This window comes from Diabrotica virgifera, chromosome 1 (genome assembly GCF_917563875.1).
Source record: "Diabrotica virgifera virgifera chromosome 1, PGI_DIABVI_V3a".
Lineage (NCBI taxonomy): Eukaryota > Metazoa > Arthropoda > Insecta > Coleoptera > Chrysomelidae > Diabrotica > Diabrotica virgifera.
The window spans coordinates 58088722-58114492 of record NC_065443.1 but is presented as its reverse complement, the minus strand read 5'-3'; the positions used below and the strand labels follow the sequence as shown (position 1 = coordinate 58114492).

General features: G+C 29.8%; 1 protein-coding gene across 2 annotated transcripts in view; it reads left to right on the top strand.

The window, feature by feature from the left end:
• Positions 1-25771, top strand: part of LOC114328744 (tyrosine-protein phosphatase non-receptor type 13-like) — a 1179517-nt gene that overhangs the window by 1146558 nt on the left and 7188 nt on the right. For both annotated transcript variants that reach the window (XM_050656417.1, XM_050656421.1), the window contains 2 exons: positions 21322-21531; positions 22113-22348. In XM_050656417.1, coding sequence (XP_050512374.1) covers positions 21322-21531; positions 22113-22348 — 446 coding nt within the window. The remainder of the gene's footprint in view (positions 1-21321; positions 21532-22112; positions 22349-25771) is intronic.

Here is a 25771-nt window from a genome sequence, read left to right as displayed (position 1 = left end):
TTATTTATAACGCTAAAGTCACCCTTCTCAAAAACATTGGCGCACTGTAAAGTAGCGTTCGGCGAAGTGCACGGTTGAGTTATTATAGTGTAATTCTTTAACTAATGGATCAAATGAAATTTTACAAATTAGACATGAAAGAAGAACAATTAAGCTATCTTACGGTTATAATAAAAAGAAATAAAATTTATGGGCATAAATACAGTGTGGGCGAAAAGTGAGATTTACATGAATTTTGTTTAAAAATGATTTAAAAATGTGTAACTAATACAATTTTTCCTATAAAACTCTCAACTTTGCACAACTGGCCTTTCAAACATCTTACTAAACGATGTTTCATTCAAAAAAATCTCAAAAATTTAGTTCAAATGATTACGACGTCTCAAAAAATGTAATGTTTGAAAACTTCGTAATTTACAGAATTACCACAACTTTACGACGGTATTACTCCAGTTTGCACATACTTATTACAATTTTATATTCGCTATTTTAAAGCTTAGGATATAGTCTTTAAAATGCACTAAATTATTTTACTTTAGAAATAGAATAAACTATTTCTTTTTGAGAAAATTAAGAATACAAAAAGATTAAGTGATAACTTAAGAATACATTAAGATAACAAAAAAGTGATACAAAAACCAAAAATTACCAGCTAAAAAAATGTTTTAGAAAGTGATTAAAACTTTTTTCTGTAAAACCTACCTAAAATACATTTAATAATAAGCTTCGACAATAATAAATGTTCAACAAAACAATTTTTTTAGCTCTTATACAGTATGTGTGCGTAACTTGAAACCTATTGATAACTTTTTTATTATCAGTTTTACGAAAAAAGTTATTCTCTATAAAATACTCAGCATCGTATATAATCTAAGATGCATTCATCAAATATCAAATTTTATTAATTTTATACGAGGTATGTCAAAAAATATGAATTTCACTCAAGAGTAAAGTACCTTTATGTTTCACAATATCGAAAAGTGTTATTAAGAAAAGTTGTTTGGAATTAAAAAATATGTTTTAGTGTTGCATCGTTCTAATTGAAATATTATGAACTATAAAGGCACTTGACTGTTAAGCAAAATTCATATTTTTTACATGCCTCGTATAAAATTGAAAAGTTTTGATATCTGATGGTTGTATCTTAGACTTTAGACCCGATAGAGTATTTTATCAAGAATAACTTTTTTTCGTAAAATTGATAATAAATAGTTATCATAATTGAAATAAAATGATGATGGGTATCCGTCATTTGAGAAAAAAATTGATTTTTTTTTCAATTAGAAAGATGTACTTAATTATTATATTAAAACACAGTTTTTATTTCCAATTAACTTTTCATAATAACAATTTTTGATATGCTGAAATATAAACGTACCTACTTGACTCTTTACCAAATCCATATTTTTGACATACCCCGTATAAAATTGATAAAATTTGATATCTGATGATTGAGTTTTAGATTTTAGACTATGCAGAGGATTTTATGAAGAATAACTTATTTTCGTAAAATTGATAATAAAAAAAGTTTCCCATATGGTTCCTTGCTACGCAGACATACTGTATAAGAGCTTCTGTATAAGAACTTTCAAATTGTCATGCCATATTCGGATTCAGCATAATCAAAAACAAAATAAAAACATATGGGATCAAAGTAAAATGATGAATTCAACGATATTTTTAAAATTATTTATACAAAAAAATTGTTATTGTTTAAACAATTAATAAACAATTAGCGGCAAAATCTGTGAGTAGAACTTTTTACTTTAACATGTATATAAACTAACAAAAAAGTTTTAGAAAAATATAAGCTTGTTTGAATTATTCCGAAACAATGCATGTTTTCGTTCTATCTTGACTCCCCTATATGTGGAGTTTTGGAGTTACATGTTTCACATACACAAAAAAGTAGCCCATTCTAAAACATGGACTGTCTCAAAAAGTATGCCACATATTAATTATCACCAATCACATTATGCTAATATAAATTACTAAAAACTTCAATAATACAAAAATATCAGTAGTTTATAGTGGTACGCTAATTTTGAATAGGATTATATAAAAATAATACGGTATACTTGATGCTTGTACTTTATTCTATTACCTTCACTACAAAAACCCACTCAGAATCACCATTCAACCAAACACCACAAAAAAAAATGAATACATATCACGAGACTTTTCGCATTATTTTTCCACTCACGGATTTAATTCCAGAACAAATCTCAACAAAACAAATCAAGTTATCTCATTGAAAAATGCGCCTCGGTAAGAAAACAAATTATATTGAAAGTCGTAAATGGAAACCAGAAAGCCAAAAACTGGTTAGCCTTTTGTTTAAAAAATAGTTGCTGTATTCGAGATGGAATGAAATGGTTTTTTCTGTACTACTCTGAGAAATAAGTTTAATCGTACTTTACAAATTGTAGATTCAGTTTTCAAGTTCACAAATTAATAAAAATACAGTACAAAAACATATCCAAGAGAAATAAGAATATTCTTATTGATTGATTTATATTTTATATACAGTCATAGTATTAATAGTTATTTATGATATAAGTGTTAAAAGTACACGTTTAAGGCACGCATGTGAAAGTTTGCAGAATCAGCGAAGCGAGTTCTGCAATTCACATGAGTGCCTTAAAAATGTACTTTTTAACACGCATATCATACAATATTTTTTCTACAAACGTAATTACACGAGAATATCTACAAAAACTTTTACTTGAACTTGACTGACATTCCATTTTTATATTTTTTTCTACAACCGTGTTAAAAATGTATTTTTTAGCACTCCATACGAGCGTTAAAAATGCTACTTTAAGGCACTAGTGCTTTAAAAATTTTATGGCACTGCAATTCGTATTGACCGTATAGGCAATTTTGATGTAATGTCAAAAAAATATAAAAATGGAATGTCAGTCAAGTTCAAGTAAAATTTTTTGTAGATATTGTCCTGTAATTACGTTTGTAGAAAAAATATTGTATGATATGCGTGTTAAAAAGTACATTTTTAAGGCACTCATGTGAATTGCAGAACTCGCTATCGCTCATTCATGCGTGCCTTAAACGTGTACTTTTAACACTTATATCATAAATAACTATTTTGACATTACATCAAAATTGCCTATACGGTCAATACGAACTGCAGTGCCATAAAATTTTTAAAGCACTAGTGCCTAAAGTAGCATTTTTAACACGGTTGTAGAAAAAAGATGTTAAATATTTTTCCACCTACCTCTACTGAAAGTATACTTTTCCGGACCTGGTTGTAGGGAGCAAAGTTGTACTTTTCCTCCCTAGGGAGGAAAAGTAAAAGTGACGTCATATGGTATTTCATTCATGAAATATAACTTATTGGCCCCCTGTACAATATCTATTTTCTATTACGTAAGTATCTATACATTTTAACGTTTATTTAAAAACACTCTATTTTGAAGAATGGTAAAAAACAGTAAATTGTTATTCTGATTTAACAATGTTTACATTAATAATTTTACTTATATTTGACAGTTGACAGTTATATTGTACCTACTTGTTAGTTTTAGTTCTAATAAATTTTGTTGGTTAGTTACATAAATAAATTAAGTAAAAATGAAAAAAGGACTTGTTATTTGAGGAAGGTGGAAAAACCATATGTATAACATGGGAGTAAAGTGTCTTTTCCTCCCTTGAATGATTACTGCCCTCCGCTACGCGTCGGGCAGTGAACTTCATTCTCGGGAGGAAAAGTAGCACTTTCCTCCCTTGTTATACAAATAGCTATTACACAATATGTTTAAATGACATGTCCTATACATTGTATGTCTTAAAGGATGAATAAATATTATTATTATTATTATTATGATAAGTAATACTAAATTTCACATAAGAGTTTTTTAAAACACATTTTTCTAATGAAGAACACAATTTAAGGATTAACCAAATGGCGGTTCACTGCCAAAATATTGTTTTAACGGGAGCTTAGGTGCCCACTTTGTGCCAGATTGACCGGAATTTTGAATTTTACCACCCTATTCCACGAACATAGGACTGTTTTGGATTATCGCGACAACGAATATTTTAGTGTGCAAAATATGAAGAACGAAAGTAAATTGTAAATTACATTGTTGTTTATTGGAATAATTATTAGAGCAATTTACTTTCGTACTTCTTATATCGGACACTAAAATAAGTATTCGTTGTCGCGATGATTCAAAACAGTCGTATATTCGTGAAATTGTGGTGCACTTAATAGTCAAGCGGTTTACCTCTCGAAAGACGCTAACATAATATACCGACTAATTTTTTTCATTTCTAATGCACCAAACGTTTTTTATTCGATTTTATATATTTTTCTAAATTTAAATTTACCTATATTTTTTAAATTTGTCCATGTGGGCCGGCAATTGTTATTAACAAATAACTTATACAAAAAGTCAATTTCACCGAATAGAATTGCTTCGAAATAAAGTTTTTAAGTGTTCCTCATCAAAATAAACAGTTTTTCTCTCTTGGTAATTTTTCTAAAAATGCTTCCCTTTCGAGTTATTTGCAATTTTTTGTTTAAAAAATGACTTAAGAGCGCAAGCGCAAATATTTTACGGCCATCCCTACTTTTTATTACACGGCAAATTACGTGTAGTAAAATTCTCACTGGTTAAATAAGTACGTAAACATTACTTGACAATGACATTGTCATTATTAACTTAGAGATGACTTTTGAATGTTCTTGGATAACTGTTACTTGTATAATTGCTTAAATTATTAATTCAGTTAATTAATATGATAATTTTTTCACTAACTATGTATTTGGTACGTTCCTTAACGGTAAAATATTGCAAAACCTCTAACTTTTAAAGAACCGCTTGGATTGACATGAAATTTGGCATACACATAGCTAACAAGTCAAAGAAAAAAAGTGATATTATGCCGATGTGTGCTTTTGCCCCGGGGGTGCTTTTTGAAAGTAAGTCCAAAAAATTGATAACCTGACTAATTTTAAGTAACTTTTGTTCTATAGAGTTTTTTCACTAAGTCACTACTTTTCGAGTTATTTGCCAGTGAATATATTCATTTTTTCAACAAAATAACCACGCTTTTAGACGTTTTTTTGCAAATAACTCAAATAGTAAGTATTTGGTCGAAAAAACATTCATAGCAAAAATATAGCCTGTAAAAAATTTAAAAAATTGGTGTATGTATCACGTTTCTATACCTAGTAGAAGCAGAGTTATAGCTAATTAAAAATAGGTTCGTATTCGTCAAATTTCAAATGGAATACTTTAACGTGAAATAACCAAAAATGAAGCACATTTTGTGTTTATGAAGTGTTTAAAAAAAGCTTCATTTTTGTTTTATAAAAAAAATTTCTAGCATCAAAAGTAAATAAGTTACGCTCAAAATAAAGTTAGTCCCTTTTTTTTTGGTAAAAAAATCGGGAAAATCACCACCTAATTAGTATCTCAAATGAACTTAATCGTTACGACTCCACAAGTTTCTTGACTCGTGTATATATTGTTTATATTTGTAAGTTTCATCGGTTCAAAGTCCTTATTTTTGAAAGGGCTGTAGTTAAAAGGGGTTGATCTTGACAAATTTTTGTCTAACAGAAAACCAAAAAAATACATGATATTCAGAAAAGCAATGTTGACTTTTTTTCTTTTTCGAGATTTTTGGTATCTCTAACAATGTTTAAGTTATTTTGAAAAAAAAGCATATTTTTCAAAATTAAAATTTCTAAAAATTTCACTGATCACGAATGTATGCAAATTTAGAAACACCAAATCTTAATCAATTTTTGTCTAACAGAAAACCAAAAAAATACATGATATTCAGAAAAGCAATGTTGACTTTTTTTGTTTTTCGAGATTTTTGGTATCTCTAACAATGTTTAAGTTATTTTGAAAAAAAGCATATTTTTCAAAATTAAAATTTCTAAAAATTTTATTTTAAAACCAAATTTTTTCCAAAATAAGCACTTTGAATCGATGAAACTTACAGATCATATAAACACAACATAAGTAAAATAATTTGTGGAGCGGTAACGATTAATTTCATTTAAGTTGCTAATTAGGGGGTGGTCTTCCCGATTTTTTTTGCCAAGACAAAATGGACCAACTTTATTTTGAGCGTAACTTGCTTAAATTTAATGCTAGAAACTTTTTATAAAAACAGAAATAAAGCTTTTTTTAAACACTTTAAAAAAGTTATAATGGGTTTTCCCCAAAAAGTGCTTAATTTTTTGGATATTTCACTTCGAAATATTCTATTTGAAATTTGGTGAATATGAATCTATTTTTCATTGGCTGGTTCCTAACTCTGGTTTTACGAGGTCCAGATACCTAACGCCTACACCATTTTTTTTACTTTTTTACAGGCTATATTTTTGCTAAGAATGGTTTTTTCGACAAAATACTTAGTTTTTGAGTTATTTGCGAAAAACCGTCTAAAAATGTAGTTATTTTGTTGAAAAATTAACATATTCGCTCGCAAATAACTCGAAAAGTGTTGACTTGGCGAAAAAGCTTTATAAAACAAAAGTTATTTAAAATTAGTAAGTTTATCCATTTCCGGACTTATTTCGGACTGATATTTTTTCACCCCCAAAAGGGAGTGAATGTCACCCCCAGGGCAAAAGCACACATCGGCACAATATCACTTTTTTTATTTGACATGTAAGCTATGCGTATGCCAAATTTCATGTCAATCTAACCGGTTTTTTAAAATTTAAAGCAAAAACCGTGAAAGAATGGACTAATTCAGTGATTTTAATAATTTATATACATACTTATATGCAATACAATATATGCAATAAATACTAATACTTAATCGAGAAAAGAGGAAAAGTGATAATGTTATTTTTTATTAATATATTGTTACTATGGAACGTTTAGATAAAAAATTTTGAACATCTTTAACAACAAAACACTTGGATCACAGAATCTGGTGTATTCTCTGCTTGGGTTCTTTCATAAATAATAAACAATAAATAACTTAATAATTTTACTTCTTAAATCAATTATTTATCAAATACACTATCAATATTATTTAATAAACAACTCAAAATATTCCCGATGCCATGTCAAATATCTAAAATTGTCACTGTCCTGTCAGCACATTCTGTTCGACTGAGTGCGCTGTATGACAAAGATGGCGAATGTTCGATTTGGAAAATATTACCACGGACATGGTATTCATTTTTTTCGAATCCTAAAAAACCTAATAAATCTCCTTTTGAAGGCTAAGTACTTATCGAACCGCCCTAGTATTGATTTATTGATATTCAGCGAGACTAAACTGAATAATAAAGTGTATTTCAAACCATAAAATTGTTTGAACAAAAGTCCCATTTTTACTACTAGTCCGAAAACTTCTTACATTACCTAATCCTGATATAATTAATTATATTAGATATAAATGGCTCTCCTGTGAAACTATACATACATACTCGAATTCCATATTGTTCTGCTGGAAATCATTGCCAAAGTTTCCACCAACTACCACTATTTAAAATAAAGTTTAGAAGTTCGCTAAACTCGGACATTTGCTACACTGTCCCATAATCGAAACAGTAGCAAGGTTCTTTGTCGCAGGAGGTTATTCGAAGTATAAAATCGCAATCAGAGATTCGTGATGTGAATTTATACCGGGATAAAAGGAGCATCAACGATGTAGAAGTTCTTAGAGTGCGGAATGGAGGGCATTGTATTTTTCTCGTAATGCAAGTGATATAGATGTCCACAAAATCGTCTTGTATTTTTAAGAGAATTTTATTTATTTTCGGCTTGTTGATAGCACATCTTTACGCAATTATACATGTCTTACTTATTTTCTATATTAGTTTGTAATATTTGATACTTAGTACATTCTTTCATGGTTTTTGCTGTAAATTTTAAAGAACCGCTTGGATTGACATGAAAGGCTATAGCGGGATAAGATGGTCAAAATTGCACCAGGCTCGATTCAGTTTTGGGTTTAGCCATTCGAAAATATATAATTGAAAACTCACTCAGCCAAATTTTCACGTCCCTAGGTGCACCGGGGGGTCCGCTATGGAAAAAAACGTGTTTTTTTGAAAACATTTTTTCCAGACGCTGTATTGCTACAAAAAATCTGAAAAAATTAATGAATGCGTATCTTAACAACACAAAGATGCCTGATTTTTTTCAGATTTTTAGCTTCAAAATTGAGCACAGGAAAAATTTTTGAAATTAAAAAAAAAATTTTAGGTTATGTTGTAAATTTTTCGCCAACTTTAAAATATTGTTGTTTTGTGTATTTTTTCCATTCTTTCGAATGGTATAGGCATCATTATCATTTTCGACGTGGAAAATACCTAAAAATCGAAAAAACTGTTTTTTTTTTTGGCATTTTCTGAAGTTTTTGACTCATAAACTCAACAACATACAGCTAAATTAATCATCATTTACATTTTTATATGTATTGTTACATTTACAATCAAAATCAGCTATTAGAACTTATTTTTTTTGTACAGCATGCTCAAAAACCCCGTTTTTCCGCGTTTTTACTAAATAGCCTCAGAAATCAGTAAAAAAAAAATTCTTTTGACGTTTAAAAAATTAAAATTTTGTTGTTATCGATAGAATGTAATATAATTATTACTTAAATAAATTATTTTTGTGTTTTGCACGATTGTTTGAATTTCATATATAATAATATCGTCCCATTAAGGGTAACCTGCAATAGGCTTTTAAAAAAAATCAATAAATTAATTTTTTTAACGTTTTAACGTTTAAAAAATAAAATTTTTGTAGTATTCGATAGAAAATGTTGCCCCTTTATAAAAATGCTTGTTGCGGTTGTGATTTTCAAAGCGCGCTAAGGTTAAAAAAGCTCGGCACTTTGGTGCCGTACGCAAGGAAGCGCTTCTAGCCACGTTTGTGGAAAAACTCAGGATAAACCAGTCCTCAAGTACCCGCCGTCGAAGCCACTAACTACTTACGTAATAAAAATATTTTTAAAATAATAAAATAAGAAAATCTACGGTTTCGTATTGATTAAAAAATAAAAAAAAATAAATAAAAAAAATATTTTTATTAAACGTTAATGAGGAATTATTATTTAAATAAATAATTATTAAATTATTTGAATTACTTAATTGATTAAATAGTGCAACCTAAAGAGTGCAGAGTGTTTAAAGGGATTAATAAATTAATTATTAAAAAGTTACTACACAATCATGAAATTACAAAATTCAAATTAATATACAGCATGGTGCAAAGAAAGAAATAAATTCGTTATTTCGTAGACTGGCAAAATACCGAAACGGGTCGAGTATGATACGAGTGACGTCATCCATCTGGGCGTGATGACGTAATAGATGATTTTTTTAAATGAGAATATGGCTCGTAAGTTTGAACATTTTATTTAAGCGAAAAGCAATGTTTATTTTTCGAATAAACATTTTTTTCCGTTATCTGAAAGTAAAATATATTTTGAATTAAGTAAATTATATACATTATCTTTTTTGTAAATTAATCTATTTAAAAAAAATTAGTCACTCTGTATAAATAATAAGGGTAATGTTTCCATTGTTTTCAATCTGGTGGGATGTAGAGTAATATTTTTGATGTTATTTTATGTGCTATTAGATTGAAAACTTAGTCCTTTCTAATAATGGTAATGTTTATACTACTGAATAGTGAATAGAGAATTGAATAACCTTTCTAATAACCAAATTATAGTAAAGTCCCAGTGATTGGCTGTGTACCATAGTTGAAAAACTTACACAGAAATAAAAAACTTCGGTTTGTATAATGGTATACAAAAAACTGTATGTGGTATGTAAAAAACTTTTAAAAAAGTCATCCAAATAGATTATAGAAAAACATCAGAACATTTTCTATCTAGTCAGATCATCTTCAGTGACATTCTGTTTAGTTACTGAAACTATAGCCCGCTAGTTGATATATTATTACGTAGTCTTCAAAATTACATAATTATTTATTAAAATTTTCCATATAAATAGTTAATCATAAAAATGCCAAAGGAAATAGCTTCAGAACAACATTAAAATTATACTTTTGAAATGCGGCACAATGTCGATATTAGTGGATTTTACTAAATCTCAAAAGCAGCATGGCTTCCCTGCTCGAAAAACTGAAGGGGTACTTGTCACAACGAGTTCGAGGTCAAGACGGAATTCGGTCTGTGTCCCTCGTCTTGACTTGTCATTCCAAAAGTATAATTTTAATAAAAATTTTATTTTAAAAAAATTATGTAATTTTAAAAACTATATATCAACTAGTGGGCTAGTTTCAATTACTACACAGAATGTCACTGAAGATGACTTGACTAGATCGAAAACATACTGGATGTTCTTGGATGACTTTTTTAAAAGTTTTTTAATAAAATTTTATACCATTATACAAACCAAAGTTCTTTACTACTATGGTTTTTCAAATAACCGTAATTCTCATTAAAAAAATTCATCGATTACGTCATCGCGCCCAGATGGATGACGTCACTACTAGTGTGATATATATGCCAAAAAATCACAATTAAAAAATCGACCTCTTTCGGGATTTTTCCTTAGAGTAGACAGTTTAATAAATAACGAATTTATTCCTTTCCTTTGCATCATACTGTATATTAATTTGAATTTGAATTTTGTAATTTCATGAGTACGTAGTAACTTTTTAATAATTCATTTATTAATCCCTTTAAACACTGCACTCTTTAGGTTGCACTATTTAAGCAATTAAATAATTCAAATAATTTAGTAATTTATTTATATAATAATTCCTCATTAACGTTTAATAACACGATTTTTATTACGTAAGTAGTTAGTGACTTCGACGGCAGTACTTGAGGAGTGTTTTTTTTTGTATCGAACACTACAAAAATTTTATTTTTTAAACGTTAAAAAATTTTCCTCGTTAACGTTTAATAACACCATTTTTATTACGCAAGTAGTTAGTGACTTCGACGGCAGTACTTGAGGAGTGGTTTTTTGTATCGAACACTACAAAAATTTTATTTTTTAAACGTTAAAAAAATTGATATTTTTATAAGCCTATGGCAGGATACCCTTAATGGGACGATATTATTATATATGAAATTCAAATAATCGTGCAAATAAATCACTTATTTAAGTATTAATTGTATTACATTCTATCGATAACAACAAAATTTTAATTTTTTAAACGTTGAAAAAATTATTTTTTGACTGATTTTTGAGGCTATTTAGTAAAAAAAAAAATAAGTTTGATTAGCTAATTTTGATGGCAAAAGATAAAAATACATACAAAAAGGTAAATTATGATAATTTAGCTGTATGTTGTTGAGGTTATGAGTCAAAAACGGCGTATGCCATTCGAAAGAATGGAAAAAAATTCACAAAAGAACAATATTTTAAAGTTGGCGAAAAATTTCCAACATAACCTAAAATTTTTTTGAAAATTTCAAAAAAGTTTCTTGCGCTCAATTTTGAAGCTAAAAATCTGAAAAATCAGGGTGCTTTAATTGTTAAGATACGCCTTCATTAATTTTTTCAGATTTTCTGCAGCAACACAGCGTCTAAAAATAATTTTTTTCAAAAAAACACGTTTTTTTCCAAAGCACCTAGCTCCTGGGGATCCTGTTATTTTTTAATCAAAACGAAACCGTAGATTTTCTTATTTTATTATTTTAAAAATATTTTTATTACGTAAGTAGTTAGTGACTTCGACGGCGGGCACTTGAGGAATGGTTTATCCTGAGTTTTTTTCCAAAAACGTGGCTAGAAGCGCTTCCTTGCGTACGGCACAAAAGTGCCGAGCTTTTTTTAACCTTAGCGCGCTTTGAAAATCACAACCGCAACAAGCATTTTTATAAAGGGGCAACATTTTCTATCGAATACTACAAAAATTATATTTTTTAAACGTTAAAACATTAAAAAAATTTATTTATTGATTTTTTTTTATAAGCCTATGGCAGGGTACCCTTAATGGGACGATATTATTATATATGAAATTCAAAAAATCGTGCAAAACAAAAAAATAATTTATTTAAGTATTAATTGTATTACATTATATCGAGAACAACAAAATTTTAATTTTTTAAACGTTAAAATAATTATTTTTTTTACTGATTTCTGAGGCTATTTATTAAAAACGCCGAAAAACGGGGTTTTTGAGCATGCTGTACAAAAAAAAATAAGTTCTAATAGCTGATTTTGATTTTAAATGTAACAGTACATATAAAAATGTAAATGATGATTAATTTAGCTGTATGTTGTTGAGTTTATGAGTCAAAAACTTCAGAAAATGCCAAAAAAAAAACAGTTTTTTCGATTTTTAGGTATTTTCCACGTCGAAGATGATAATATGGCCTATACCATTCGAAAGAATGGAAAAAAATACACAAAACAACAATATTTTAAAGTTGGCGAAAAATTTACAACATAACCTAAAATTTTTTTGAAAATTTCAAAAAATTTTCCTGCACTCAATTTTAAAGCTAAAAATCTGAAAAAAATCAGGCAGCTTTATGTTGTTAAGATACGCGTTCAGTAATTTTTTCAGATTTTTTGCAGCAATACAGCGTCTGGGAAAAAATGTTTTCAAAAAAACACCTTTTTTTCCATAGCGGACCCCCCGGAGCACCTAGGGACTTGAAAATTTAGTTGAGTGAGTTTTCAATGATATATTTTCGAATGGTTAAACCCAAAACTGAATCGAGCCTGGTGCAATTTTGACCATCTTGTCCCGCTATAGCCTTTGCAGTTAATCGAGCGTTATGAGGACCTACTGAGTTGTGAAGATTAGGCCCTAAAACCACAAAAAGTTAAGTGAAGTTTTCCATTTTAGTGAGGACTTTAAATTTTTTTGATTTAATTTTCCATTTCCAACAATTGTTTTTTCCGATTATAGCGCCATCTATCCGTAATTCGAAAAAATGTCTCATATAAAGGTTACTTATTTTTACGTAAGGAATCCAAATCTGCAATAAAAAATGGGGACTCATCTTTAAGATTTTAAAGTAACCCCCCACCCCACCTCCGTGAGTGGTCGTGTTTGATGTCATCCGATATATTTTTAAAAAATATTGAATACGTGTTTTTTAATTTTGTTGATCTGATGTTCATTTCGCGAAATATCGCCGGGATCCTATTTAAAATTTTAAAGTTAGCCCTCCCCTCTCCGTGGGGGTCGTGCTTGGTATTATTCGATAGGTTTTTGAACAATGTTGAACACATATTTTTCAGTTTTTTGACCTAACGTTCATTTTGCGAAATATTAGCTTTTTTTGTGACTCACCCATTTCCATACGCCCTCCCGTTCAAATCGTTAGATTTTTTAAATATACAATGTTGTGCATGGACTTATCGGACAGCTTGGCTATTAGTGCACCCTATGTAGGTGTCGTTGCAGCTGCGGTCGTAGCATTTGCGATCACGGCTATTATCGTTGCATTTGCGGTCATACAAAAATATGTTGATTTTATCGTTGCATGTGCGGTCATTGCCTAATAAACAAATAATATTTTTACCTTTTTCTACCACTATCACATGAATAATTCTATAACCAAATTTTTGTATGATTTAAATAATATTTATCATAGACGTTGATAAGAGGAGAAAATGCTTACTAATAATTTTATTACGGCAAAAAGTATTTTGATATAAAAAAAACTTGCTTCTTTTGAGAGTTTAGTGAGATTATCTGCACTAATTAAAAAAAATGAAGATAGTTGATTTACTAAACCTTAGTGTCACATAAATAAAATATTAGCGAATTGTTGATTATTTCTATATAAATTGGCTTCCTTACTGTTGGTGTCAAATGTTAAAAAGTATTAAAAATTTAAAAATGGATATCCAGCGTGAATAGCAGAAGGTTTTCCCTTGGTGGTTTCAATCACTTCAAAATTTTCAATTATTAAAAGTTGTTACTTACTGCAATAAACAATCTCTCAAACTAACAATATACAAGTAATATGCATTTGTTTTTATATTTAGATTTTAGTAATTCTCCCCCCAACCTTTATAATTAGGCAAATACAAACTTTCCAAAAATCCGTAATGAGGGGATTATTGTGGTTTAGTCATTACTGTTTTCATTACCTATTGTTCGAAATATAGATAAGCGGATTAAAATATTTCAATAGGGGCGACATGGCCTGCTAATAACTCGGTGGTTACTAATTTACGACCTTCTTAAATTTCTAGCTTTTAAGTAAAATGTCTGATCGCAAGTGCAACGTTACCTGCCAAAATATTTTGGATTGACCGCTTTTGCAACGAAAATTACCTTGACCGCATATGCAACGACCGCATCTGGACCTATTTCCCTATGGAAATAACCCTCAACTAAGTCTTATGCTTGTGCGTCACAGTGTTGCCATACTGATTTCGTTATTGAAGTTATACTTCTTTACGGGCGTAATGACGGTGAAATTTTATATGGGAAAACCTAGCGACCGGGCGCATGCGCATTATAACTTTGTTCTGATTGGATGTTCAAATGACATGACAAAAATTATCCAATATGGCAGCTGTGGCACAGCTGTGGGACTGTGTTTGGTTATAATGTATGCTTGTTGCGTTTTAAAATTTGTAGGAAGAGAAACAACAAACAAAAAGTTAGTTAATGGTTATACTGCCTTTTTAAATAGTTTTCATATTATATTTTTGGACTTATTTACATAGAAGAGATGATTGTTGCATGCCAATGTGAAAGCTCATCAAACTGTGCCTAGTATGAGTGCCGCAGATCTCGCTTATTCAAAGCTAAAGAATCTTTCACTGGTAAGTGTTTTATAAATAGTTGATCAAATTTTGTTATGATATTTGAACATAGCCACTTTGCACGACGCAAGTGATTGCGAAATGTATTAGTCGTTATACGGGCTCCGATACCTACCTTGAACCTACCAAAATACATAAGTAGTATGTAATACTTTTTTTTACATAATTTGATTACCATCAAAATTTATATCAATATTCACCTAATATATTGTCTTCTTACCCTATGTTTTGTTGTATTTTTTCAATTCTAAATCATTTCAATTCAAAATCAAAATAATTTGATTTACATAAGTTAAAAATGTCAAAAGGTTAATCTGTTTAGTTAGACGATCTTCGCACATAATGACAAGCTGCCTCTGTGGTGCAGTTTTAATGCGGGTGAATCCCAATACAACGCAAATACCAGCCGCGTGGTAAGTTGGTTCGAATCCCAATAGAAACTTTTATTTTTTTATTTTTTTTTATACATTTTATGATTGTAAGTATATTTATTATATAATTTTATTTTCAGAAAATACGTATTTAGTTAAAAATTTTTCCGACAATTAATGTTCAGAAATCATTTGTGGCATTTTTAATGTGTTTGTGTGTGTTTTATTTTTTTATTATTTTAATTTTTGGCACTGTTTTAATAAAAATGTTTGAGAAGTATTAAGTATAAATTAATTTAATATTTAAATAAAATATAAATAAAAAGTATATTAATTTCGTTTATAATCATATAATCATATAATAGAAGTATAACTTACGTGCGTACAAAGTACACACACATTCTTTTTTTTTGTTTCATAATTTCAATCAGTGTTAAATGTACCTACAAGGACAATAGAATAATTTTGTAAGAACGTTTACTTCTCCGTCATTATACCAGGTAGAATGACAAATGAGGTGTCAAATAAAAAAAAACTACTTTATTGGTGTTTTAAAACTCTTTTTTAATTTATTATAAAAATTATTCATCTGTTTGATTTACATATCTATTTATCTACTTCTTTATAACGATTTAAATTAACTTCGATTTAAAAACATTTTTACAGTTTATCTTCATTGACCTCTTTTATTTATCAGTTGATCTTCTTTTTTATAACAATTTTAAGGTAAATTTGATTTAAAATGCCTCTTTATGCTTTTTGTATTAATAAAACTTTGCTTTATTGGTGTTTCAAAACTATTTTTTAATTTTTTATAATTATTTATCTACTTTTTTATAATTAACATCTCTCTTTTGAGCTGTTTGTAAAAACAAGTAATTGGACTTCGTCCTATTAGACGAAGTCGTAATTGGACAACTAAGTCCAAGGTTTTCACCCAAAGTAATCGAAAGTATGTAGAACTGAAAGTCGATATTTGAACCCATCCTGTAACTTTGCGTCGATTGATATTCGATTTTACTAATTTTGAGTCATATTTACTAAACTGTGAGTCATAATTGTTTAAACAGAAATGACTTCAAAATCGAAATTAAAGATTCAAACTCTACTTTTCAATACGCTTCGATTGATGTGTTACATGTATTTCTGCGACTATAATATGTCACTTCCGGTTAGAACCTTTTAACCGGAAATGATATAAAACCCAAAATTCTACATTTGTTCTCATCTTGGTAAGGCACGTCGAATGATATATCGCTTTTACTATTTCGGTGACTTTAAAACAGTACTTACGGTTGTAAATCTAAAACCAGAAGTCCAATGTCAAATTTCTCATGTTTTGTCATTCTACCTGGTATAGAGAAAGAAAATCGACACAAGATGCGATTTGTAAACTAACATCACAAATATCAGAAGCTTTTGAGTCTAATAAACGTAGTTTATGCATATTCGTCGATCTCTCTAAGGCGTTTGACACGATATCTCACGAGATCTTGTTGAAAAAACTTGAGAAGTATGGTCTGAGAGGAAGGGTTTTGACATTACTAAAAAGTTACTTAACTGACACAAAACAATTTGTAGAAATTGATGGTGTCAAAAGTGATCCTGAAGTAATTAATTATGGCGTACCGCAAGGGACCGTTTTAGGCCCTCTACTTTTTACACTATATGTTAATGACATGCTCAAACTAAAAACTGTTGGAAACATAATTAGTTTTGCTGATGACACTGCAATTTTTTATAAGGCAGATAATTGGGAAGATCTTAAAATTATAGCAGAGCAAGACTTTAAAATTATAAAAACATGGTTGCAAATAAACAAACTCACATTAAACTATGAAAAAACTAAATATATACCTTTTGCAATATATAAAAATTCTCTGCCAACTTTTAATTCATTAAAAATAAATAAAAAACAACAAATATCTAAAGCAGAGCACATAAAATATTTAGGAGTTTTAATTGACAGGCACCTTAAATGGGACTTACAAATAAAAAATATTATAAGAAAAATTCGAGGACTGCTACCAAAATTCCGTTATTTAAAAGAGTTTTTGGATGTTGAACAGCTTAAAATGCTTTACCTGTCTCTGGTACAATCTCATCTTGTATATGGGATTTTAGGATGGGGTGGAGTAGCTGATTGCCATCTGGTGACCCTTCAAAATACTCAGAAATGGTTTCTTAAACTAATATATGGAAAACGAAAAACATATCCCTCAGACCAACTTTTTCATGAAACTCAGGTTCTTGATGTTCGGCAATTGTACTGCTTAGAGTTACTTAAAAATATTCATAAAGATAAAATTCCTCTTAAAGTAAAAGTGTCAAATTATGAAACAAGAAGAAAATTGAATGTCGAATGTCTTCACACTTTAAAAACAATCACGCAACGGTCAATTAAATATTTTGCTCCAAGAATTTACAATCAATTGCCCATAAATTTTAAAAATATAAAAAATTTTTGTTTGTATAAAAAATTAGTTACTGCTTGGGTAAAAGAAAACAGGGAGTTGTGTAACAATTTAATAAATTTAAATTATACTAGATAAAAAAAACATAGAAATTAGATTAGAAACTGTAAAATAAAATAATGATTTGTAAAAAAAAAACAATAAACATAAACTTGTCAATATTAGACAGATTAAGTCAACAAGCATGTTTATGCTTTTAAGACTTTTTTTTTACGTTTATCTTAGTGTAAGTAAACCGAAATTGTATATTATTGTAATTACTATTGATTTGAATAAACGTATATTATTATTATTATTATTATTATGGTGACGGAGGAGTTATATTCGCGGTCGGACGGACAGACAGCCTAGGTCAAATTTCTCACCTTTAGTACCAACCTTGGTTTATAAGCTCTCATTTGACACCTCATTTGTTATTCTACCTGGTATAGTGACGAAGGAATTATATTCGCGGTCAGACGAACAGACGGACAGCGTAGGTCAAATTTCTCACCTTTAGTACTATCCTTGGATTATAAGCTTTCATTTGACACCTCATTTGTCATTCTACCTGCTACAGTGACAGAGGAGTTATATTCGCGGTTGGACGGACAGACGGACACACAGCCTATGTCAAACTTCTCACTTTTAGTACCATCCTTGGATGGTACTTGATGGCTTTCATTTGACACCTCATTTGTTGTTCTACCTGGTATAGCGACGAAGGAATTATATTCGCGGTCGGACGGACAGACGGACAGACAGCCTAGGTTAAATTTCTCACCTTTAGCACCATCCTTGGATTATAAGCTTTCATTTGACACCTCATTTGTCATTCTACCTGGTATAATGAGGGAGGAGTTGAGTTTACAAACAGACAGACAAGATGAACGGACGGACAGACGGACGTGGATAATTCAACGTTTTTACATTTTTTCAAAATTGGTGAAAAGAACAACATAATAAAATTTACTTAATTGGTGTTTCAAAACTACTTATTTTTTACACATTACACAATATTACAAGGTTCCTAGCAAGTTAAACTTCACAATGATTTAACGCTGTGTCTAGGTACACGCTAACGTGTACGCAAATAAAATAGTTAGGTACACCCGAAACGTCATCAAGTCAGTGAAGTCACTATTAAGCGTGCACCGTTACTGGTTTTTTGCATACACGCTAACTTAACCGCGTGTATGCTGTGGTAAGATACTGCGAGTATCAGAGAGTCAGACAGAGTGTTAGACTTTGTTTAACCGCGTTGTTTTTAAACTTTAATATTGATTAGTAAAGAGATTTCTTATTTTTTAATTGTTTAGTGTTTGTTTTTAAATTAACTATGGAGTGTGGACAATTATTTAGTTCTTTTAATGAGTTTAGTATTGTTTACTTTTATTTACATTTTAAAACAGTATGAAAAATATAAGAGACTATAAATTAATATATATTTTTTTAGTTGTAAGTGAAATAGTATGTCAAATATTTAAAATATTTAAGGGGCTATACTAGTGTAAAAGTACGAAATTCATGTACTTTTTATGGGAAGTTCTAAAACAAAAAGCACTGTACTGATTATTTTGAAAGTTTGAATGAGCTTTTATTATAAAAAGAAGTACATGTAAAACAATTTTCATAAAAAAATATTGAAAATTAAACAATTTATGCGCCATCTACTGGCACCGTGAAAATAAAAACATAGCTGCACTGCTGCGGAGATTGCGACTAATAGATATTAATATGCGACATATAAATTTTCACATTGATTATTGAAATATATGTTATTTCTTATACCGTTAACTAGGATTTTTGAAAAATATTTAAATTTAGAAAAATGACGAAGTGTTGAATTTTTTTTTAATTATCTAAAAAATTTTTAGTTTCAAAAACCGCCAAATTGACATTTTTTATTCGATAAAAAACTCCTAGTTAATGGTATGGAAAATATATTTTCAATAATAACTTTGAAATTTTATGTTTCAGGATCTCTATTAGTCCCAATAACTGCAGCAGTGGAGCTATGTTTTTATTTTCACGGTGCCAGTAGATGGCGCATAAATTGTTTAATTTTCCATATTTTTTTTATGAAAATTGTTTTACATGTACTTCTGTTTATAATAAATAATCCTGCAAATTTTCAAAACAATTGGTACAGTACTTTTTATTTTAGAAATTCCCAAAAAAGTATATGGATTTTGTATTTTTACACTAGGATAGCCCCTTAAAACTGTCACTGTCATCATATTCTATTTGACTCAGTGCATTGTATGACAAAGATAGCGAATGTTCGATTTGGAAAATATCACCACGGACATGGTGTCCATTTTTTTCGAATCCCGAAGAAACTAATAAATGTTTTTAAAAAATTTAAACGCAGAATGAAAGACTAAAATATTATCGAGAGCCGAAAGTCCCTTAGAATAAATAAAAAGTTTCTTTTGAATGAGATATTTGAAATTAAAAATCACACTACATTTTTTCTTAGTTTTTCACCTCTGTAACTTATTGAAATAAACATTATAGAAGTTTTCAGGGACTTTCGGCCCTCGGCAATAACGTAAACTTTCATTCTGCGTTTAAATTTTTCAAAAATACTTATTAGTTTTCTCAGGATTCGAAAAAATGAATCCCCATTTGAATAGCATTGCAGCCGAAAATACGTACCCACCCATCCTCTTAAGTAGTAAAAAAATTAACATGATTATATTATCAACATATTCTTGAGAAGAATAAAGAATTTATTTTTATTTATGGTTAGGATGGTTGTTAAGTTGTGTTTTAAAAGTTGTAAGAACAGAGACAAAAGTGAGTTTATAGTTGTATTGACTTTTTAAATAGTTTTTATATATATTTTTGGATTTATTAATATGGAAAAAAGAATGTGTTATATATTTAGTAGTTAAGATCTAAGGCTACTAATATCTACCTTAGTTACTAATGTTTTTATGTTTCTAGATTAATATAATGTTGTCACTGTCATAAAATATAATTGAATAAATACTGTTAACATGTCCATTTCTTGTATATAAAAGAATGTGTGTGTACTTTGTACGTACGTTAGAAGTTATACTTCTATTAAAATTAAAATTAAACATTTGTGTAGAAAATCTGACGTTTTTTAGATTTTCTACGGTTCCTCAAGGGAAAAGGAATTGCGGGGACGGAAGTTCCAGTTCGTCAAAAAATTACTGATTAACATTATTTTTCGAGAATTTTTTGTCGAAAAACGACATTTTTTTAGAGTTTATACGATTCCACGCGAGAAAAGGAATTGCGGGAACGCTGCAGTTCATAAAAAATGACGTATTAACGTTATTTTTCATTTTGGTATTATTTTGGGTATTAAAATTGGTTTAATATTTAAATAAAATTACAATTAAAATGTTTCAAATATGTTTTTGTTTAGCTGAAATCATAAAAATAGAAGTATGTATAACTTCTTACGTGCGTACAAAGTACACACACTTTATTTTATTTTTATTTTTTTAATACAGATTAACAATTTTTTGAATCGATTCTATAATATTTTAGCTTCAATTTAATACAATTTACAATAATATTCTGCGACTACGACGTTTAATATTCTAGTTTAGATATTCGCTACAAGATATTTCTAGTTTTACTACTATTTTCAAATAAAACATTTATTGGCATTTTCTCCTTTGAAAATTTCTCAGTTGCAATAAATAAAGCTAATCGCTGAGAAATCCAAAAGAATTCCTTCATGTATGATATAATGCGACGTTATATGTGAATAATTTTATTGCAGGAACATGGTCAAAGAGATTATTTTCTATTGGAACATTACATTCCGGAATCTATGTCTTCCGCTATTGAAAATACCGAAAAACTGAGACAGGAACTGATCCAAGCTCATGTTTTAAAGCACGGGATGGACGGTGACAAGGCAGAAGAGAGCTTTATATCGCTAGCTCAGTCGCTCCCACATTATGGAGGACATTTTTACACTGCAACATGGGTAAGAAATTTCTAAGAATTTGTTTAGATTAGTAGATTATTAGATTAAGTTAATTATACAGGGTGTTCCGAAAAGATTGGTCATAAATTATACCACAGATTCTGGGGTCAAAAATAGGTTGATTGAACCTCACTTACCTATATACAATAGTGCACACAAAAAAGTTACAACCCTTTGAAGTTACAAAATAAAAATCATTGTTATTATTGGATCACATAGTTTGGACACAGGTCATTTTAAACACTAATTAAAAATTATGAAATATTTTCTGTTCTTAATAAAATTTAATAATTAATATATATTTTTTCAATTTTTTTTACATTATTTTTTTAAGTATTCTCATCATCATTGACAGTACAGCCCTTTATGAACCAAAGCCTTCTTTAAAACATTCCGTCCCTTCTCTAGCTACTCTTCTCCATTCGTGAACTTCGATGAATTTTAAGTTATCTTTCAAGTTGTCCAGGTATCCAAGTTTAACATTGTAATTGACTTTGTTTTGTGACATATTTCTTATATATATATTTTGAAAATAAATGGTTTGATTTGATCTGATATCTATCTATTCTCTTTATTTTCAGATTATGAAAGACGGCAACCATAAAGACATTTGGCTGTACATAAGTGCCCAAGGAATGAATATGTATGAAAGGGGTAAGAACACAAGCCACTACGGCCCACACTTATATGAGAAATTTGAGTGGAGGAACATTCAAACGCTGTGCTACAGCAAACAGTATCTTTGTATCTTACCTCACAGCAACTATGAGTCCGTCTCAAAGCTAAAGAAGTATAAGCTGAAGATGGATCAAAAGAAGTAAGTATTGTATATTTCATTAGTGCTTATTTGCTTTCTACATACATTACGTAAATCGTTCAACTGGACATAGGGAACATACATTGTATATATTTAGATACATAAATACATACATTGTATTATATTGAGATAATTGTGGCAACTGAGCTCTCTCGATGACAATATGGTTGTTAGCATTAAGGGGCATTAACCTCAAAATTGATAGCTTTTCGACAGACACAAATAAACGTCAAAATGTGACAAAGTAGTAGCTAAATATTTTTGGGCCTAATAGGTCTGGATCCCGCGTATGAAAAAAAAGTTGATTAATAGCAAGCTGAAAATTTGTTAATAGCTTAAGGGCGTCTAGTCGGATAAACTTTGATATATGGGAACAGTGGAACAGGGGCAGTTTTAATTGTGGAACAGGTTAAAAATTTGGAACGGTCAGACAACGAAAATGGCACATGTATTTTGTCCGACACAACAGACTTAAACTCTCCGAACAGAGATTAAACTCTCATGCAAAAGTCAGACTGATATTTATCACGAAATGGGCGTTTTAATGAGTGGAACATGTGGAATATGTCAAATGACAGGAATTATGACAGTTGATAAATAGCAGTCTGATTTTTGCATGAGAGTTTAATCTCTGTTCGGAGAGTTTAAGTCTGTTCTGTCGGACAAAATAAATGTGCCGTTTTCGTGGTCTGACCGTTTCAAATTTTTAACATGTTCCACAATTAAAACTGCCCCTGTTCCAGTGTTCCCATATATCAAAGTTTATCCGACTAGACACCCTTAAGATCTTAACAAATTTTCAGCTTGGTATTAATCAACTTTTTTTTCATACGCGGGATCCAGACCTATAAGGGAATGTAAAAACTTTAGTTTTGAAATTATGTAGTTTTTAAATAAAAAATATTTTAAAAATTGAAGAAAATTATTATTAACTCATTAATCATAAACTTTGCTTTGATTTATTTAGGGACAGCCTTGTTTCAAAACTCAATCATTCTATTCGTTCTAACAGCCCTATTGCACCAAAAAACTCTTACTCGGAACAGAAGCTTCAACTAACACAGGTTAGCGCAGTTGCCACAATTCTCTCAATGTATATTCCCTATGTCCAGCTGAACGATTTACGTACTCAAGTTCTTGAATATAATTTCCCTTTAGTCCAACACACCTGTTTCAGCAAATTTCTAATTTAAATATCTCATTTCTATCATCGGATTAGGACTGCGTTAAGTGTTACTTAGGGCACCTTTCCAAAATATTATAATTTGTGTGTAGCTGTATCCTTATTCTCCATTTCAATGATCTATGTTTATGCCAAGACATATTCTTGATACGTGAAGTCATTACTCTTCAATTTCGTGACAAATCTTCTTCTTCTTCAAGTGCCATCTCCGTGACGGACGTCGACAATCATCATAGCTGTTCGGACATTAGAGACGGCTGCTCTGAAAAGTTCATTTGATGTACATCCGTAAGTACCATTCACTGAGGTTGCGCAGCCACGATATTCTACGTCTCCCTATACTTCTTTTTGCTTGAATCTTTCTCTGTATAATCAATTGGAGCAAGTTGTATCTCTGTCCACGTATGATATTTCCGAAATATTGTAATTTTCTTGTTTTGGTGGTACATATTTAAAATTTCCATTTCTTTATTCATTTTTCTCATAACGTTTTTGTTTGCGACGTGTTCTGTCTACGATATTTTCAGAGTATTCTACACTAAGCATCAAAATTAACGCACCACCTTAAAAATGGGACATTTTTGATGTCTTGTATTTCCTAAACCTGTTGTCCGATTTTAGTGATTGTTTTAATATGTTATAGCTTTATTTTTCAAGAATATCGATGTAATAATATTGTTGCTAAACAGATAAGTGTGATTGTATACCGGGTGTAATAATGATAGTGTGTTTTTCTCTCAAAGTTTGGAACACCCTGTGGAATATTTTGGCGTATATAAATATTGAAATTAAAACTAAACTGTAGCCTTAGGCTTTCTTAACATTATGTTTTTTGATGCATTCGCTTATGTTGGATAATAAAAAAGTTAGGTACTTTAACAACTAGCAACGTTCTTCATCAATACAGGGTGTTTCTAAATAAGTGCGACAAACTTTAAGGAGTAATTTTGCATAAAAAAATAATGACCATTTGCTTTATAAACATATGTCCGCAAATGCTTCGTTTCCGAGATACGGGATGTTGAATGTTTTCTTACAAACTGACGATTTATTTATTGCTCTAAAACCGATTGATATTTGCAAATGAAATTTGGTACGTTTTAAGAGGTAGTTATTGCGCATTTGTTGGTATACAACTAAGAATTTTATATTCACCATTGGCGTGCATACCAAGGGCGGATCCAGGACCGATTTTCGGGAGGGGCCATTAATTTTTTTGAGTAGGGGTACCGGAGGGTTTGGGGGTAATTTTTAAAAATTAGTGTTACAGTGGCATTCAAAACTTATCGTTATTAAAGTATTATTAAAGTCAGTACCGATTACTACACATTTTTTCGGATCCAAACGTCAATGAACGTGACAAAGTCTTCACGAATGTTGTGATTATGGATGGATCTCAAATTCATTCTCTTATTTTTACTTAAAAAGGGTATACTACACTCATCTCGCTAAACTCAACTGTTTTAGAGATAAACGCATTTTAAATCTACGTTACAACATAATTTTTTGCATAATATCATTGTAGTTAGACCCGAAAAATAAATTTGAAACCATAATAATTGTGCCAGTTCTCATATTTATGTCATTGCATCGCAAATTCCATTTGAAGAAATTTGCGATACATTTTTGTAAATTTTTATGGTTTTAAGTTATTTTTAGGGTGTAACTACAATGACATTATGCAAAAAATTATGTTGCCTCGCAGATTTAAAATGCGTTTATCTCGAAAACGGTGATTTTAGCGAGACGAATGTAGTATACCTTTTTTACGTAAAAATATTAACAGAATAAAAGTTTTGATGCAAAAAGTATGTAGAGTGGGTAATAAAAAAAATGAACCTATTAAATGAGCGCTGAAAGGCATATGTGGCGCCCTCTGGGTAATACATGATTTTTGATGACGAATTTAGATTTCTCGTCCCAAAAAACCCCGCTTACTAAATTTCGTGTTATTATCCCATGCCTGTTAGGAAATCTTCAAGAATAAAAATAAAAAAAAGTTTTCAGTTATTATCAACTTTTGTACTTAGGTAAGTTAGCTTAAATCGACCTATTTTAAGCTCAGGAATATAAGGTTAAGCTATGTCACATTCTTTACCAAACACCCTGTATTATATGTGATTGAAACTAAAAAAAATTTAAATACAAATATTTAAATTTATATTTTCTTAAATTCTCGGAGGGGGCCATGGATCCCTGGATCCGCCCTTGGTGCATACGGGTAATATGACTGGATAATA